Source organism: Gymnoscopelus braueri, assembly GCF_963280865.1.
Source record: "Gymnoscopelus braueri genome assembly, chromosome: 16".
NCBI classification, from domain to species: domain Eukaryota; kingdom Metazoa; phylum Chordata; class Actinopteri; order Myctophiformes; family Myctophidae; genus Gymnoscopelus; species Gymnoscopelus braueri.
The window spans coordinates 22,708,703-22,725,652 of record NC_137616.1 but is presented as its reverse complement, the minus strand read 5'-3'; the positions used below and the strand labels follow the sequence as shown (position 1 = coordinate 22,725,652).

General features: G+C 41.1%; 2 protein-coding genes across 4 annotated transcripts in view; one reads left to right on the top strand and one right to left on the bottom strand.

Moving 5' to 3' along the window:
* trim67 (tripartite motif containing 67) overlaps positions 1-4,973 on the top strand; it is a gene marked incomplete at its 5' end in the record, with an annotated part of 52,544 nt that extends 47,571 nt beyond the window's left edge. For all 3 annotated transcript variants that reach the window (XM_080453200.1, XM_080453199.1, XM_080453198.1), the window contains 4 exons: positions 1,088-1,212; positions 1,305-1,483; positions 3,714-3,876; positions 4,856-4,973. In XM_080453200.1, coding sequence (XP_080309326.1) covers positions 1,088-1,212; positions 1,305-1,483; positions 3,714-3,876; positions 4,856-4,897 — 509 coding nt within the window. In that variant the 3' untranslated portion in view covers positions 4,898-4,973. The remainder of the gene's footprint in view (positions 1-1,087; positions 1,213-1,304; positions 1,484-3,713; positions 3,877-4,855) is intronic.
* Positions 4,974-9,906: 4,933 nt separating this feature from the next.
* fsaf1 (40S small subunit processome assembly factor 1) lies at positions 9,907-16,731 on the bottom strand. The gene is made up of 8 exons (XM_080453358.1): positions 16,576-16,731; positions 15,689-15,892; positions 15,403-15,521; positions 13,436-13,492; positions 13,133-13,228; positions 12,344-12,430; positions 12,013-12,050; positions 9,907-11,479 (listed from the first exon to the last, which is right to left on the bottom strand). The coding sequence occupies exons 1-8, from the start codon at positions 16,646-16,648 to the stop codon at positions 11,347-11,349; spliced, it is 807 nt and encodes a 268-aa protein (XP_080309484.1). The 5' UTR covers positions 16,649-16,731; the 3' UTR covers positions 9,907-11,346.
* Between the last annotated feature and the right edge of the window lie 219 nt (positions 16,732-16,950).

Sequence of the window (16,950 nt, the reverse complement as noted above, 5' to 3'; positions counted from 1 at the left end):
CAATTATAATTGTTGTCTGTTTGAATGTCTGAAATTACAAATCAATCAAACCAGTGGCGGAACAACTCAAAGCCGGGCCGGGAGGCACAGCACAGTGATCAGGCCCCCCCTGCGCATGCACGCAAAATTTTGCAGGTTTTCGGCGGATTCGGTCACTTTTTGGGGGGCTTTTTGTCACTTTATTTCGGTTTTAGAGTTAGGGTAGGGTTAGGTTAGGGTTATGTTGTTTAATTCTTATTTTTGCCTGATTTTACCGATTTATTATCTGACGGCCCGGGCCCTCCTGGGTCGCGGGCCCGGAGGCGGCCGCCTCGATCCCTGGCCTCCCCGGACGCTCTGCCACTGAATCAAACTTATTATTAGCAAAGGGTATTTTTTTTTATATAATCTATGAAGCCATCAAAGTTTGGGGGCAACCCATAGGCACTTAAAAGAAAAAAAACAGACTTCTAAACTAATCTCTCAAACACGAGACAATCAGCTAAATATGGTGAGCTAGCTTTGAATGCCTCTCATTAAGTTGCATGGAGAAAAAAAATGTTTAATATGCAGCAAATATATGTAGTGGAGGTTTGTCTCTTTCTCTCTCTCAGCTAATGGATCCTTGGCCTGAAAAACATTGAAGACTTCTATAATGTTAAAACCCAGAGGCCACAGTTCAATTCATACACGCTATGAACACAAATAAGCTTATCTGCACAAAGACTCCTATTTAAATTATAATATGATTAAATGTATGTAATATTTTGCATATTATGCCTGGCTTCCATGTGTTATTTATTGCATAAATAGATTAAATCCCTTGCCTTGCAGGTCTGCAGAGTAGTAATGTGTATTCTCGACCACTTTCAACCTGGCGTCCCTATTTGGTACTATGTCATTATAGGCAAAAGATACAAAAGTTCCATCATTTTCAAAAATAGCTCAAATAGTAGATGGGACACGATGCGAGCTTGTAGATTGGCTATTTTCGCTGTTCGTCATATGACAAAGTATATAGGGCTTAAGGAGAAATGATTGAATTAGCTTTGTTCTTCACAATGCAAATGTATTCACTTGTTGAGTCCACCCTCCATGCCCTCCACAGTGGCGTGGTTCACATTCGACCCTACATCTGCCCACCGGGACATCGTTTTGTCCAACGAGAACCAGACAGTCAGCTGTAACAGCTACGACGATCGCGTGGTACTGGGGACGGCTGCTTTCTCCAAGGTAAACCCCCGAGCCATCAGGACACAAACAACCGATGTCTTGCAATGCGACTTTCACTCATCCTGGTGTCCCGTGTTCTTCTTGTTCCCCAGGGTGTCCACTACTGGGAGGTGAGCGTTGATCGCTACGACAACCACCCAGACCCGGCGTTTGGCGTGGCACGCATCAACACCATGAAGGACATGATGCTGGGGAAAGACGACAAGGCCTGGGCCATGTACGTCGACAACAACCGCTCCTGGTTCATGCACAACAACTCCCACACCAACAGGTTGGTAACGATATGAAACACACTTACATATACAGTATACACACGTGCTCATGCAGATGCGGACCGCAGAGACTGGGGGTTTCGAATCCTCTGCGTTGCCTCCGGCTTGGCCGAGTGTCTATGTACAATTGGCCATGTTTGGGGAGGGGAGGGCACTCTTTGCGCCTCAACCTACACGGGCTGGGCCGGTGCCTGTCAGCTGGGGGCTTTGACAGTGAAGAGTAGGAAGGAGGTGCTACATCCTCCTAGTGGCAGGTGAGCCAGTAGGGGCACCAGTGACTACACAGAAATATGTGGGGATGTATCACTTTTTTCTGTACTTTTACATTCTGTAAAACAATTTGACCGTTATTGACCGTCACACAAGCTCTTTTTTTTCTTTTTCTCATTTTTACTTATTAAAAAAAAAACATGAAAAAAAGAAAGAAGTGGGGGGAACAACTAAATTGGGAGAAGAGAGAGAAAAAATGTACTACATGCTAAGTGTTGGTACAGTAGCATGCTCTTAATGCATTCGTGCTAGCTAGCAAGCAAATACACACTCAACAATGATCACTTGTTACAACTGTGAACACTTGATTAGTTATGAATGCTCTCGATTAGTCACACATTGTGAATTACTTGTGTGTGAAAATTATTATTGAATAGAATTATTTCACTTCAAGTGATCATAGAATTATTTCTGACCCCTTTGCATAATATATTTTTACCTAATTTTAAAATTGCCTGTTTGCGTTGTGTGCCATGCTGCTAGAAATAACAGAGAATCACTGTTGTCATGTCAGCCAGCAGCCTGTCAGAAGCACAGGTTTGCACGGTGGCTTTGCTCAGCCTTTCTCATCTGCTCTTTTGTCAGACACACACACACGTACTGTACCCACACGTACCCACACGTACCCACACACACACACACACACACACACACACACACACACACACACACACACACACACACACACACACACACACACACACACACACACACACACACACACACACACACACACACACACACACACACACACACACACCGACAGTGGTACCCCCTGGTGATTATACTCTAAACCCAGCAGGGACTGGAGCACACTGTGCAAGACAAGACATAAAAAAATGTCTTGCATGTCTCTCTGCCACACTAAACCAGCAGAAGCTATCAGATGCATTTATGTATGTCTATGAGTGTGTGAATGTATTCATGGGTTGTTTTTGCACCTATGTTACTCTGAAGCAAATGACAGTGTTAAGATTATACATGTTTTGAGTCAGCGTGTTGGTGTCTGTGAGATTTAAACAAAAGTTTTCTGTCTAAGTGGTGTGGCCACCTTTCCAGTTATTTGCATGCAGAGCTTATGGGCCTGAGCTTACGTTATCCTGTTTCACGTTTCACTCACATTCCATAGTGGTGAGTATTGTGGTTGATAACCCATTTGAACCCCTCTGAAACCCCATTTGGTTCCTACAGTGAGTGTACAACTCCTTAATAAATGTTGATACATGTTGGTCCTTGTTTGTCATGTTAAACATTATTTGTGTCACACATTTCATTCACTGGGGAAACTTGGGACGCGATGGTAGAAGTCCAAACAAATACAAAATAGGCTAAAGTACATTGCAATTGTGCAGGATGGTATGCCATCATCATTGTCCAGTAAGCGGCCATCTTTACACACCATGTCCAATGGTTTGGTGCCTAGATCGTTCAAAACACATTTTCCTTGATACAATCAGTAGACTCGTACGTTTTTATATGTCAGCATTTTTGGTAGAGAAAGGTTACAAAACGTTCTATTTCCTGGTTGGGAACTTTTGTGCTGCTGGGCATGGGTGTAATCATTAGTACTCAACGAGCCTGAAAATGATAACCCGATCCGAACCGACCCGAGCGAGGTGAAGCCCAAGCCGGACTCAAGCCTGATTATAACATACAGTAGGGTCATTTGGGCTGAAACTGAGAACTCTTGTAGCCCAGACTCTAACTCTAGCTGTCAGTATTTCTCATCCCTCTATAGTGTACATTTCTTACATGACAACTTGAAATGACTTTGATATGGTGGAATCACAAAGTGATCCTCTCCGTCTCTATTTTGTGTGTGTGTGTGTGTGTGTATGTTTGTGTGTGTGTGTGTGTGTGTGTGTGTGTGTGTGTGTGTGTGCGTGTGCGTGTGCGTGTGCGTGTGTGTGTGCGTGCGTGCGCGCGTACGTACGTGTGTGTGTGTGTGTGTGTGTGTAGGGCTGAAGGGGGGATCACTAAGGGCGCCACGGTGGGTATCCTGCTGGACTTGACCAAACACACACTGACCTTCTTCGTCAACAAGGTGCAGCACGGACCGATTGCCTTTGAAAACCTAGAGGGAGTCTTCATGCCAGCTGTCAGCCTCAACAGAAACGTACAGGTCAGTGTGTGTGTGTGTGTGTGTGTGTGTGTGTGTGTGTGTGTGTGTGTGTGTGTGTGTGTGTGTGTGTGTGTGTGTTGAGCAAAGTTAGATTGAGTCTATGTATGTAGATTGTGTATGCATAACGGGTGTAGCCTATTGCATGGTGCCTTTATGGACCCGTTTTCCTGTGTTTTAATGCACACATTCATGTTGTGCACATTCACATTCACAAGACATTAATCCAATTAATAATGGCGGGTTCAGACCACACAAGCAACTAGCTTGAGTGTGTCTGTTTCAAATTGCCATCGACTCATTGGATCTCATTGTGTTCTGATTATGAACAACAGGTTTTCAAGTGGCCCCCCACCAGGGGGCACCAGGGGACAAATTGGAAAGGAAATGAAAAACAAGCAAAACAAAACAAAAAACAAACAACAAAAATGTTATTGTCAAACATTTTTTTAAATGTTCTAAATTTGCTAAAACAGCAGAGCTATAAGCTCACAGCGCATTGGCTATTATGGACAATTAGAAAAAAGAGGAAAACAAAACAAACAAAAAACTAATACAAATAGAAAATAAATAAGTGTGTTGGCACTTGAAAGTGTAGTTTTGCCTGTACAGATTGCTCAAACCGATATTGCACAATGTATATATATATATATATATATAGAAGGTATCTGTACACATGGTTATGCCTTATCACATGTATATTTATAAATGTTATATTTATTTTGCTGTTGCTGCTATAGTAGCCTATATACATATATACAAGGTATCTGTATACCGTACATGGTTAGTATGGGTAGAGATTATGAGTAGTGTATGTATGATGAGTAGTGACTGATAAACTTTATTGATTTCTTGATATTTGGGGGTCCTCAGCATGGAAACGTTTGGGAACCCCAGTTATCAACTAAACAGTACTGTGGTGCGGTAGCCAGAAGCATACGTAGTTCAAGTATCTCATCAGAACTCTGTTTGCCTACCACAGGTCAGCATACTGACAGGCCTGGAGGTGCCAAAGAATATTTAACAATAGGAGCTCCTTCCACCTTCAGATGGGGCCGTGGCTACACATTAACAATATCATACAGGGGGCTTCGCTTCACTCCCCCAAGATGGAGCCATTCATACCAATAATATCAGACGGGATTCTACTTTTACCCTTCTCCCAGCCTCCTCAAGGTGCCCTGGGTCTTGGATATTTCAACATGGAATGTGCTTTGCAATTTTTGCCAGTGTTGTGGAATATACATACTGGGACTGAACTTATAAGGCTGTCAAAGTCACTTCAAAGGTGAATTGGTTCCAACAGTACTGGGTTCCTTACTCATACCAACCCTCATCACTCTAGCCGTGACCCTCAGGGGTAGATACGTTCCAACAGTGTGAGAATGGACCACTACAGGGCTTTGGTCTTGCTAGTGCTAAACCATTCCAATACCGTCAAACGGGGAAGATGGTATGATACACCCTCATCCTCCCCCTGCTAAAGTTCACTGCTCTATGGGCTGATCATCAAAGCCTGTGATCAAACATCTCTGTCCTAAAAATACAAAAAAACTAAAAACATCTGCCCTCAAACTCCCTCGCCCCCTCACACACTGCTACAACTGTATGCTGTGAAACTATTACGTTTTTGTCATTTTTGTAATTTATTTTACTTTTACTTTCATCTCAGATTACTTTAGATTTTTCTGCGCCATTCAACTTTCAATCATACAGAACAATCAGAAAAAAATAGAAAATACCTTCACTACAATGTTTACAGTCTAAAGTCATAGGGTGCTTTCTGGAAGGGAAACATCCATCTGGAATGAGGGAGGAACTGCTCAATTTGGTCATTTGATTTCCTCTGCTTCTCTCTCAGGTGTGTTTACATCAGGTACGAGGTAGGTAAAACAAGATGGTGTTGTTACTATCGTTAATGTTTTATACTTTTTGAAATATTTAATTTTTATTTTTATAATGGAAGTCTTTGGGGCTCTGATCAGGCTGAAACCTGTAGTGAGTTATGGAGTTTTGAAAGAGATGTCAATAGCAGTGAATAGCCAGGTTGTACGGTTGAGATCAAACAGACCACTGAAAAGGTTCCCTCCAACTGTCTTGTGTTTTAATTTGGGGTTCACATTTGACAATGATACGACTTTTTATATCATAGTCTGTAAGGACTCATATATTTGTATACCCAAGTCTGCCGTTAAAACCACGCCCCCTGGGTCATGGCGAATTCTCATTCAAAAATCCCTTTGACTTTTTACACCATGGTTCTGTAAGAGGCAAGATGTCTACAAATCGTTCTGTCTGTCTGCCTGTCTGTCTGCCTGTCTGTCTGTCTGTCTGTCTGTCTGTCTGTCTGTCTGTCTGTCTGTCTGTCTGTCTGTCTGTCTGTCTGTCTGTCTGTCTGTCTGTCTGTCTGTCTGTCTGTCTGTCTGTCTGTCTGTCTTGCCTGTCCTTTTGTCCAGGGTTAAGTAGCGGCCAAACTTAGCGACAGTACCGGTTATCAGAGTACTTGGAGGCGTGACAGGGATGATGCTGACTGTCGTCCCTTTTTGCACAGATGTTGGCAATTCATTTTTCAAGTGTGGTGCGCCAGTTGGATTGCTTCTTGTGGGGTTCTGGCGTTAGTTTGATGGGTTTGAAGGTGGACATCACTGTACACATTGCCAAAGTACTTAGCGCTGTACCGGTTATCAGAGTACTTGGAGGCGTGACTGGGAGGATGCTGACTGTTGTCCTTTTTGGCACGAATGTTGGCAATTAATCTTTCATGATTCCTGCGCCAGTTGGATGGCCTCTTGGGGCCTTGTGGCGGTGGTATGCTGGGTATGAAGTTGGCGAACGCTGTGCCCTCAGCTCTCATTGCTTTGGAGTTAAATACTGTCCTGATCTTGGATTTTATCTTCTGACAAATTCTAATGTGGTTTTTCAGCAATTTGGGATAAAAGCTCCTTTTACAGATTTGACATGAAAGCCTTTCTGAGTCAGTGGGAGGAACTTCGGCATCTGGGCCTCCTGTCTCTGTTGCGGATACTAAAAGACCGTAGCTGGGTGTTTCATCCTGAGGAGTGTCAATCTCCATATAGGACTGGTCAAAAGAAATGTTTGTCATCTTATTTGCTTGTTCTGGCATGATCCCTGAATATCTCGGACAGTCTAATGATCTGGAGATCTTTTAAGCCCGATGTGCCTCGAATCTCACGTCATTAAATATTACTTTAGTCTTGCCCAAATATGGAGTTCCACAAGCTCCAGTTTGGCGTCAAGTGCTCTGGTCAGAAATATTGGGTAACTATGGCAATCTGATATCAACGCCACTGACCTGTAGTTAGAGTACTCGAATTCCAGTCTATGACGTCAGTACTGAGACATCAGGGATCTCCAGAGTCCAGACATTATGTCAGGGAGGGGCCTCTGTGTCATTTATATATAGTACAGTCTGTAATTTGTTGGCAGGCTTGTATTTTCAGCATTTTTAGATAAATTAGTACATTTCTGGCATCAGTTTATGCTTGGTAAGTATATGAGTAAAATGCCTGGACTCAGTTTTGGAACACAGTTCTTACAGTAAGTGATTTTAAACAAGTTAATGGGATTTTTGAATGGCAACATTTCTTTGTGACCCAGGGGCGCGTGGCTTTAGTGTCAGGACTTTGGTACTCGATCTATCATGAGGGAAACCTTGAAGGGCTGAATTTCATTTCACTGGTTAAATAGTAATATAATAATTATAATATTAAAGAGAAATACTGTATATTCACCTTGACAGCTGAATGTCAAAACATGTTAAACAGAATAGAAAAGCCTCAACTTTATTTTTAAGATAATTGCCAGTATACATACACTTGTACCACCATATGTAACTGAAATGTTTTAATTAGAGGGTTATTATGTTAATTTGATTGTTTCTTCCACAATCCAAGCATAATCTCACTGGGAGGCACCTTGAATCTCAAAATGTTAGAAGTCATGCCAGTACCACATTAAGCAGCCTTAACCTTTACACCCAGTGCTGTTGTTTAATAAAGAAAATAGGTATACGGAAGCTTGTGCAGGACCTGAAGTCTAATTTATACTCTGCGGTACAGCACCCTTGTGCTTTGGAGTATAAATTAAACTTTAGCTTTTCAGATTACTACCAAACCACTGTGATGGAGGATATAAGAAAAAGAAGAAGGAAAAAAAAGTTGTCTAACATTCCCGTGTATAGTGTGTACCAAACGGAATTATTTAAATAAGTAGAGAATGGAGTCTTTTCTAACAACCTCAGCCTATTTAATCTAATTATTTATCGCATTGAAGTTTACATTATTGAACTATTTATATTCCCTATAAAAGGTGTGTGTGTGTGCGTGTGAGAGCGTGATGTGTGTGAAAGGAACATAGTTTACTGTAAAGCAGTGAGTAACCAGACCTACAATACACTGCAAAGTCCTGTGTTCATTTAACGCTGAGAATGTGAAATGATCAGATGAACAGGATTTTTGTGTGCATGAAGATGATGTCCATACACAAACTGTAGATACTGACATGTGAGTTATGATGTGAGATAAGCATGGATTAAAGCATTGAAACAAGTGAACCTGTTTTGTAAATAGTGTAGCTGTTGTCCTTGCAATGAGTGCTCCTGTTTAAACGTGAAATCTTGCCACAGGGCCCCCCTGCTGCTTGGATGTTAGCACTGCACAGTCAATGCATTTCATATATTGTATTGTATATTGACAATACAGTACTGTATATTAAAATAAAAAAAAATCAGCAAGCATTTTGTCTCGAAAAATGATATTCAATCTAAAGCTTATTTTTTGACAACATTTGCACAATAGCCAGGCATACAACTAGGGTTGAATTTAAGTGACTGAGAGATGGCAGGCGTCACTGAAACCTCTTCACATTCACAGATTCTTGTTTTCACCTTTTAGTTCAAGTTCAACTTGGACATTTACAATTCATGATGTACAGTAACTTTCATGTGCCATTTAATTATTTTGATGAGTTACAATATTAGCACAAAGTGGATTCTGTCTCTTGTTGCTCTTTCTTTCTTTTTTTATGGCTTGGCCTTTTTATTTTGAGGGAAATTATAAAGCCAGAATGTGATTACACTGTATACATTGATACTGGACCTGAAATGACAAATTTGTCCCCTGCCATCAACAATGACAGTGTAAAGTGAATCTACTTCTGCCAAAACTCTCCTTCTGGGATCCCCTCCTGGACCAGCTTGCTCTTGTACTCCTACATGTCTGCAGGCAGGATTTCAATGGTATCCTGCCTCCAGACACGGCAGTAAGGATTTTGTCTGTTCCTACTGGAATAATTATTCATATATACCGTACTCAAGCTTTATAGCAAGCGTCAGGACTTCGATGCAGTGTGTCACTTAAGTTAAATCATTTCAAGTATACTGTATTCGTTGAATACAGCTTGTATGCCTGCAGCTGGTCAGCTCCGCTATTTGCAATAAAAACCCTGCTCATTACCATTGATATTGACTAGGGGTGAAGACTTATGTGCTACATTCCCAGGCTGTCAGGGGCCCTCAAACATACCATGGTTTTCCAAGTTTATTGTTTTATAAATACTGGTTGTCCAGTAAGTTACACTTCCAAGTACCACCCCCAGCCCCCACAGCAGACACAGACAGACTGTAACAGAGCAGAGCTCAAGGAAGTCATTTTTAAGTAAAGTTAGTAAAAGCCTAATTTATACTGTTGTATCATGGTGTCCCCTGCTGTCAACAGCAGATATAGTTCACAGCATACTGCGTTATGACGGGCTGTGAGCTTGTAAATTAGATTGTCTATTTTCAGCATGCGACACTGCTGTATGACGAAGTATATACTGTATGTGGCGTAACTAGGAATTCAGTGCACCAAGAAATCAAGACTTTTCGAGACGGAAGGTAATACTAAAGCAATTCAAGACATTTTAAGGCTTTTAATGAGCTGGAGCCACCCTGCATAATTCCACACAGATTAATGTTAATTATTCACTTGTCTAGCATTGACCTATTTGTTTTTGACATGATATATCTGCCCCCACCTGTGAATGTGATACCTTTAAAATAAACAAGAATATTGTGCTGAAAGTCACTGCAAACGTTTTTTTCATTTATATATAATTTATATTGCCATCTTTCCATTCAAATATTTACATTCAGCACAGGCATTTTATTTTCCAGTTTATGTAAATAACTCAAAATATTTATTTCATTCATATTTAATATCCTGAACTGTGCTTGGAACAAAAAATGTAAACGCCAATATCTACTTTGTACTTTGGTTCATAGGAAATGTTGACACCTCTCCCCAATTTATACCAGAATACTTGGTGAAACAATTATTCATACTTCACAAGTGGTACTGATCCCCTAATTCTACATTTTTAATTTCTTAGCAGGTTCAGATTTGACATGAGCAAAAAGTTGTGCAAATGATGTAAACTTGCCTCAGTTGCACACTGCCAGAACTCTTCTGTTCTAGTTTCTCTGTCTCTTGACCACTTAAACCCTCTGTTGACTGCAGCCCCCCAGGGTTCTATACTTGACTCCCTCCTATTATCTCTTTACACCAAATCTCTTTGCCAAAAAATAGCTAACCTACGAGCTCACAACGCATGGTGATGCAATGTGTTGAGAGCTTGTACATGTATTTTCGATGAATGTTAGCCTATTATGTCATGCCCAGAATAGGGCCGCTAGGGTTCATGTTGTTAAACCGTTTACATCTAGGAAACAGCTGAGTTCAATCTATAATAACGGAGGGCCATGCTTTCCTGAAGGGAGAACCACTTGTACAACCACAAAGCCTCCTGTGATTTCTCATGATCACGTCTAAAAGTGTGTATCTTCTCGAGAGCTCTGCTTCAAATCCTACGACACCCACAACAATTTTTTGCATGTTATGTTGAATTTGTCTTGTTCATGCCATCTCATCGGTAGTCCCACAGTTTGTACGACTACTGTATGTGGTTTGTAAAGAAAAAAAGAAAAAAAAAAGAGAAATGCCACTGCCGAAGTTTCTGAACTTTACAGTGTAAAAGAAAACACATCCAAAAAATGCTACGTCTTTTTCTTTTTTTGTTCCTTTATAAAATAAATAAAAACTGTGATGAATATGAATTCAGTGTTTTGTCATTCATATACTTGGATAATTCATTTAGAGAAAAATTACTCACCGTCAAACAAAAATCCATGTTTAGAGTAAGTATATTATTTACAACAATCTTCTGACAATGTGTGCCGTTTCACCGACAGTCTTGAACACAAATATCCAGGGGGTTTTATCTGTTTTTTCCATCTGCTCGTCCGCGGTTATGTTCTGACTTTATTAATTAAGCTGTAAATTCAACAAACACATAGGGCCAGGGAAATTGTCCTCACCATGTCCATTTCTCAAATTCTACTATACTTGTGGGGACATTTGAGTTCACAAGTATAGTAACACACATGTACGTACGTACATACACACGCACGCGGCACTATTTTCTGCCCTTGATTCCTTTAATATTTTGGATGTCCTGATGGCTGAGGACCAAAACTCCGTTCTTGAAGCGTCCCACCTGCCCCGAGGGACCAGATCCTGAACCGGAGGATGCAGATTTCTTTTTGTCCCTAGAGGAGGACAAGAACAACACAGCATGGAACGGAAAACTATCAACAGGAGATGGGAAATAATCTGCCAGCATGGTGCTATAGCGTGACATACTGACAAGACAATGATGTGTGTTATACTAGGCCCATTCCTTTGTTCCCTCTACGCCAAATATCTCTGCCGAAAATAGCCGATCTACAAGTTCAGAACACGTCGCGACGTGTTGTGAGCTTGTAGATCTGCTATTTTTGGCAACGGTTCCAAATTTTCACCCACTGTTCACCTGTTATGACATGCTCAATAGGGACACTACGGTTCATGTGGTTAATTCCCGCTTCAGTTTTCCTAACATGCATGCATGGGAAAAGCAATACCACCTAGAGGGGAGTTTAACACTAGTGTTGGGTTTAGTTTCTTTTGTCTGACATTACGGTGAGGTCTTGGTCTGGGAGAGGTTAGGCTGTGCCAAAACCAATCAATCATCTTTGTACTACAGCAAGGTGTTTGTGGGCACACAGGACAGACACGTCTAACTCAGAACAGCTCCACTCACCTTGGCTTGCTCTGCTTTTTCTTGTTTTTCTTCAGATTCTACATAACAGGAATGGGTTAGACAAAGTTAGAATGAAGATGTGTTAGGTTAAAGTAGGCAGCTAAGTGACACACTCAAAACAAAATCCTGCATTTGTAGCAGCAGCAATATGATCACACCAGTGATCACAACAATGATCATAGTAAGCTAGCTATACAAGCTAGGTTTCTACCAAAGTTCAACATGGCTTTAAAGATTGTAGGATACTATCCATATTTTGTAAAGTGGATATCAACTTGCATGCCATCCTACTCAATGATTCTCACTCATTACAATGGGGACCATTTCTCACCAGTTGAGCCTCCTCTTTAGATTTCTGCTTCTTCTCTTTGACTTGCTGCTGAAGCACCTTGTAGTTGACGTACTCCTTCTTCGGAGGCTTTGTTCGAGAAACAGACAGACAACAATAATCACATTAACCCTGGCATGCCAATGTTAGGCATGTCACTAAAGGCGAAAATGTTAAAAAATATTCAAGAACCCACCCCCCAAAGAATTTTAAGACATTAAAAAAATAGCGAAAATAGCAGATCTACAAGCAATAAGAAATGTGCTCTTGGATAAACAGGGCTCCATGAGGTGCATAAGGTCATATGCAAGGGATGTATACATTGTTTTAGAAGAGAATGCACTTCACACTGCCTACCTACAGTATGTTGAATGCACTTATTGTAAGTCGCATTGGATAAAAGTGTCTGGTAAATGACTGTAATGTAAATACATACTGTACGTGAAGGACCATACCGGCATCGACAAATAAAAGGTACGATACAGTTCTCTGTGTTGGGTTTCCCATCTCAAATAAGTTTCAATCCTCTGAAAGTTGAATAGCACACTGTACTGATGGAATCCAATGGCTTCCTCAAAAAGTATGGTATGGGTTGGAAACATCAGCAGCAATGTCAAGTATACTGTGAGTCATTCCAAACCATCGGTAAGGTGAGGTCCTTTTAAGATTTCAGACTCTTGGTTGCAGCATAAAGTCTGATTCATACTTGAACGCATAATGATGTCATGCCGCAATGTGAGCTTGTAGGTCGGCTATTTTTGGGTATCAATTAAGCTTAGAAGTGCCGCTTACCCTGGCTCCCAGCATGATGGCCCTGTCCTGCTCGAACACACGTTGCTGCTCCTTCCTGTAGCCTGTGATTCCAAACCGATGCACCTCCAGACGAGCCTAACACACCCATGATAACACATGTCAACACATACACACACATACAGTATATACATGATGAATATTACTGTTCTGTCTGTTTAGTTACATTAAGACTGTTGCTTACAAAAGAACAACAATTTAGAGAATGAGTTACATGCATGCCATGCACACATCAAAGCCACCATTATCACGCAAAAGTACACATATTAGATTTTCAGTTTTTACCTTTTCTAAAGACAATTGTTCTGTCTTGTCACTCTTCTGGACTGTCTTCTGAGGCACCTTAAGAGGAGGACAAAAGTGCCGAAGCAGAGAGATTGGCTATGCGTCAAATAGCATGAGAATTCACATAATGTCCTAAGAGAAAGGTTTTACAATGTCAACTTAAGAGACAATGTGTCAAAACTATGATACTTTTGTCATACAGGGAAAATAATGGGACAGGAAGAGTGTGATTATTTTTGTGTCTTACAGGATGTTGTTTAGTCTAATTAGTTTACTCTATCGTTCTTTGAGATGAAGATTCGTCTAAGACCCACATTATAGTCCAAGTCTACCAATGGTCATGCATTGTGAATGTCTTTACGCTAAGTTTAACCACACAAAACCCTTGCCTAAACTTAAGTACAGCAAGTGTGCCTTACATAACTAAAATGTATTGATTAACCAAAAGAATATTCCCTATGTGGCCCGGGAATAGAACCAAGTCCCACTGAAATCCAACATGTGTAATGTTAAAACTACACAAAGTAAACCAACTGTGAGTCCGGAGCAAATAACATTATCATGTTGAACCAGGAACAATGCTTACATCATTGGCGAGATCAGATTATCTGATACTAGATGTGTCTTGGCATCTTACTACAAGTCCTCCAGTGTCATCCATCCTACACAAATGAACCTTTGTTACAGTAGGCCTATACTAAACTGCATACAGTTTCACAAATGGGGTTAGAGACTGACTGGCCATGCCTGATACCATAGAACCAATTACAGTTTTCTAAATAATCACTATACCAAGTAGAAAGGACTGCCCAAACCAAGTATGATAACTATAATAATGTGAGGATCCACACTGATGGAACAATAACTTTCTGTAACGTGTTGAACCCCTGTACACCCGGATGGTGTTTGATGGACGGTATCTAGTAGTCAGTGTTTCTATCGTTCATCAAATCGCTCTCCAAATGATTCCAACGATATCGTTCACCGTTCATGTCGTTATGGAATTAGTGTGGACTCTGCCATTCACTTCAGTTAGAAGAATGATTTTTAAAATGACATATTTATAGTTATTGTTCTTGGTATAGACAGCCCGTAATTAATTAAGCCCTATATATCGTTGTATGATGAATCGCGAAAATGGCCGATCCGCAAGGTCACAATGGGAGCTTCTAGAAAGTGGCTCAAAGTAACATGAGAGGATTGTGGTTGGTCTGTATATAACCCTGGTTAACGCAGTAATCATTCTGTAATGCCGTGAAACTAAACTTAATAATATGACGTGAACTCAATGATGGAAGATGGTGTCCCACAAGTGAATGAGATTATAATTCAAGTCTTCTGTATTCCTTTAGCTGCTGGCTCTCCTACTCCCAAGAAGAGACATGTAATCAGGCCAACATCAAAGAGAATAAGGAAGAGCCTTGGGTCAACAGAAATCACTCACTCATACAAGTAAAAGCAGTGAAATGTTGGTACGGCATATCTGCAAGACTGGGTCTAAGCAAAAATTGTTAATATAGGAAGATACACCATCCCAATTGGAGCCACTAGAGGCGACATGGTACACAAATCCTACAAATGCTCTCTTAAGTGGGCGCCGGCTAGCCTGGTTCCAGACCATGGACCCCGCCCACTCTCTGAGTGGACTCTGGACTGCCTCTTGGTCTGGTGTTGTAAATGTGAACCTAGGATTTATTCGGTACAAAATGCATTGTCCAATGAGAGGCGGAGGTGGGGGTGGGGATCCCTTAGGATTGGTTTAGGGAAATTCTAATCCCCTCCCCCTTGTAATCGCCTACACTGGAGCCAATGTCAGAATGAAGCTCCATGCAGCTTCAGTCTGTAATCAGGCTTGCATCACCACCCCACATCTTGAGAAACACTGGTGTAAATGTTTCAGAGGCTGTTCCACCTAAACTAGACGATGTGTCATTTAATGTAAATGTGGGGAAAGTGCACAGGCTTACAGTGTTGATGTCAGGAGCCCCCGCTCCTCTTGGTAGGATCCCGGAATATCTCTTGGCCCTCTTGGTAGGATCCCGGAATATTACCACCTCCACCTGGGGTGTCTGTGGGATGGGCTGTCCTGATCGGCGTAAAACCCAGTAATTCACAGAGAAAAAGGTGTAGAGGAGGGGGTTGAGGAGTTACCGTATTCTTATTTGTGTGTGCAACAATGTGAGGATAAAGAACTGAGCGTTTAGAACATTATCAATACCAGTGTGTAATGTAAGGAGGCATTTCCTTATTTACCTGTGTGCTCAACATTAGAGCCTTTCCTTGTTTTTTCCCGGTGGTGTCCCAAATCGAGATGCTCTTCTCCGCTGTCATTAGTTTCCCTGTTCACATCTTTAACAGCATTCACCTCCTCCTGCTCCTCATCATGGTCTTCTTCACAGCTTTTACGTTTTTTCTTCCTTTGAGATTTGAGATTCTTCTTCGATGCAGGCCCATCACCTGCAACAACACAAACAAACAAGAAAAAAGGTTGTTTTACGAAAACATGTATTAGGCAATTCTAATGCTGACTGTGGACAGCCAATGGTAATCAATTCTACTAGGCTAAGTCAGGTCCAAGTCAGGTTCAAGTCATATTTGTATAGACCAGTGGTTCTCAACCTTTTCAGGCTGTATAATCACATTTGAAGGTATAGAAGTTGAGGCAATTTAGTTTGACTCGGTTCCACAGATAAATATGGTCAAAATAGGAGATCTACAAGCTTAACTCTGCTATTTTCAAAATGTTTGCCTCTTTCTTAAATTATTTTACCTGTTTTTATAGTATAATCTGATGATTACTTTTGATGCAGCAATGTTTTTTTTCTTTGCTAAGTCGTTGAATTGTCACTTGTACTGGGGACCCCCAAAAATCATGTGGGGACCCCCCTGCAGGATCTATCTATACATGACTGGGACCTGACTTAGTACTGTACATTTCAATCAAAACAAACTCCACGTGCTTCACATTAATAACCCCATAATAACAGACATACAAAGTACAGTATACCCCCCCCAATCCGGCCCTCCCAAATAAAATAGTACACATTTGTACCAGATCCATCCATTCACAGTCACAACACACATCATACTGCAAAGGCTAGCTAGCATTTAGCATGGAAAATCTGATTTGTTCTTAATACCGAAATCATAAAGGCTGTTCAGTACTTCATCCAGAAATAACTTGTCGTCGTCCTCTTGGCCGGTGGTACTCATGTTTGGACTACTGTCACAACAATCGATAGAAACAAACAAAACTCATCTAGTAGCAGAATGTCAACAAACTTGTGAGGATCGCACGTGTGATGCGAGGAATGAATGAATGACACCACCCGGCCACCGTACAGTATTGCCAGATTGTATGAGAGAAATAAGCAACAAGGTATATGAAAACAAGCCACATGAGCACTTTTATGTTTTAAACCGGCTATTTGAAAATAGCAGATCTACAAGAACTTTTAGATCTGCTATTTTCAAAAGAATCTTGGAAACAATTTGACAAATGTGGAATCTTTTAA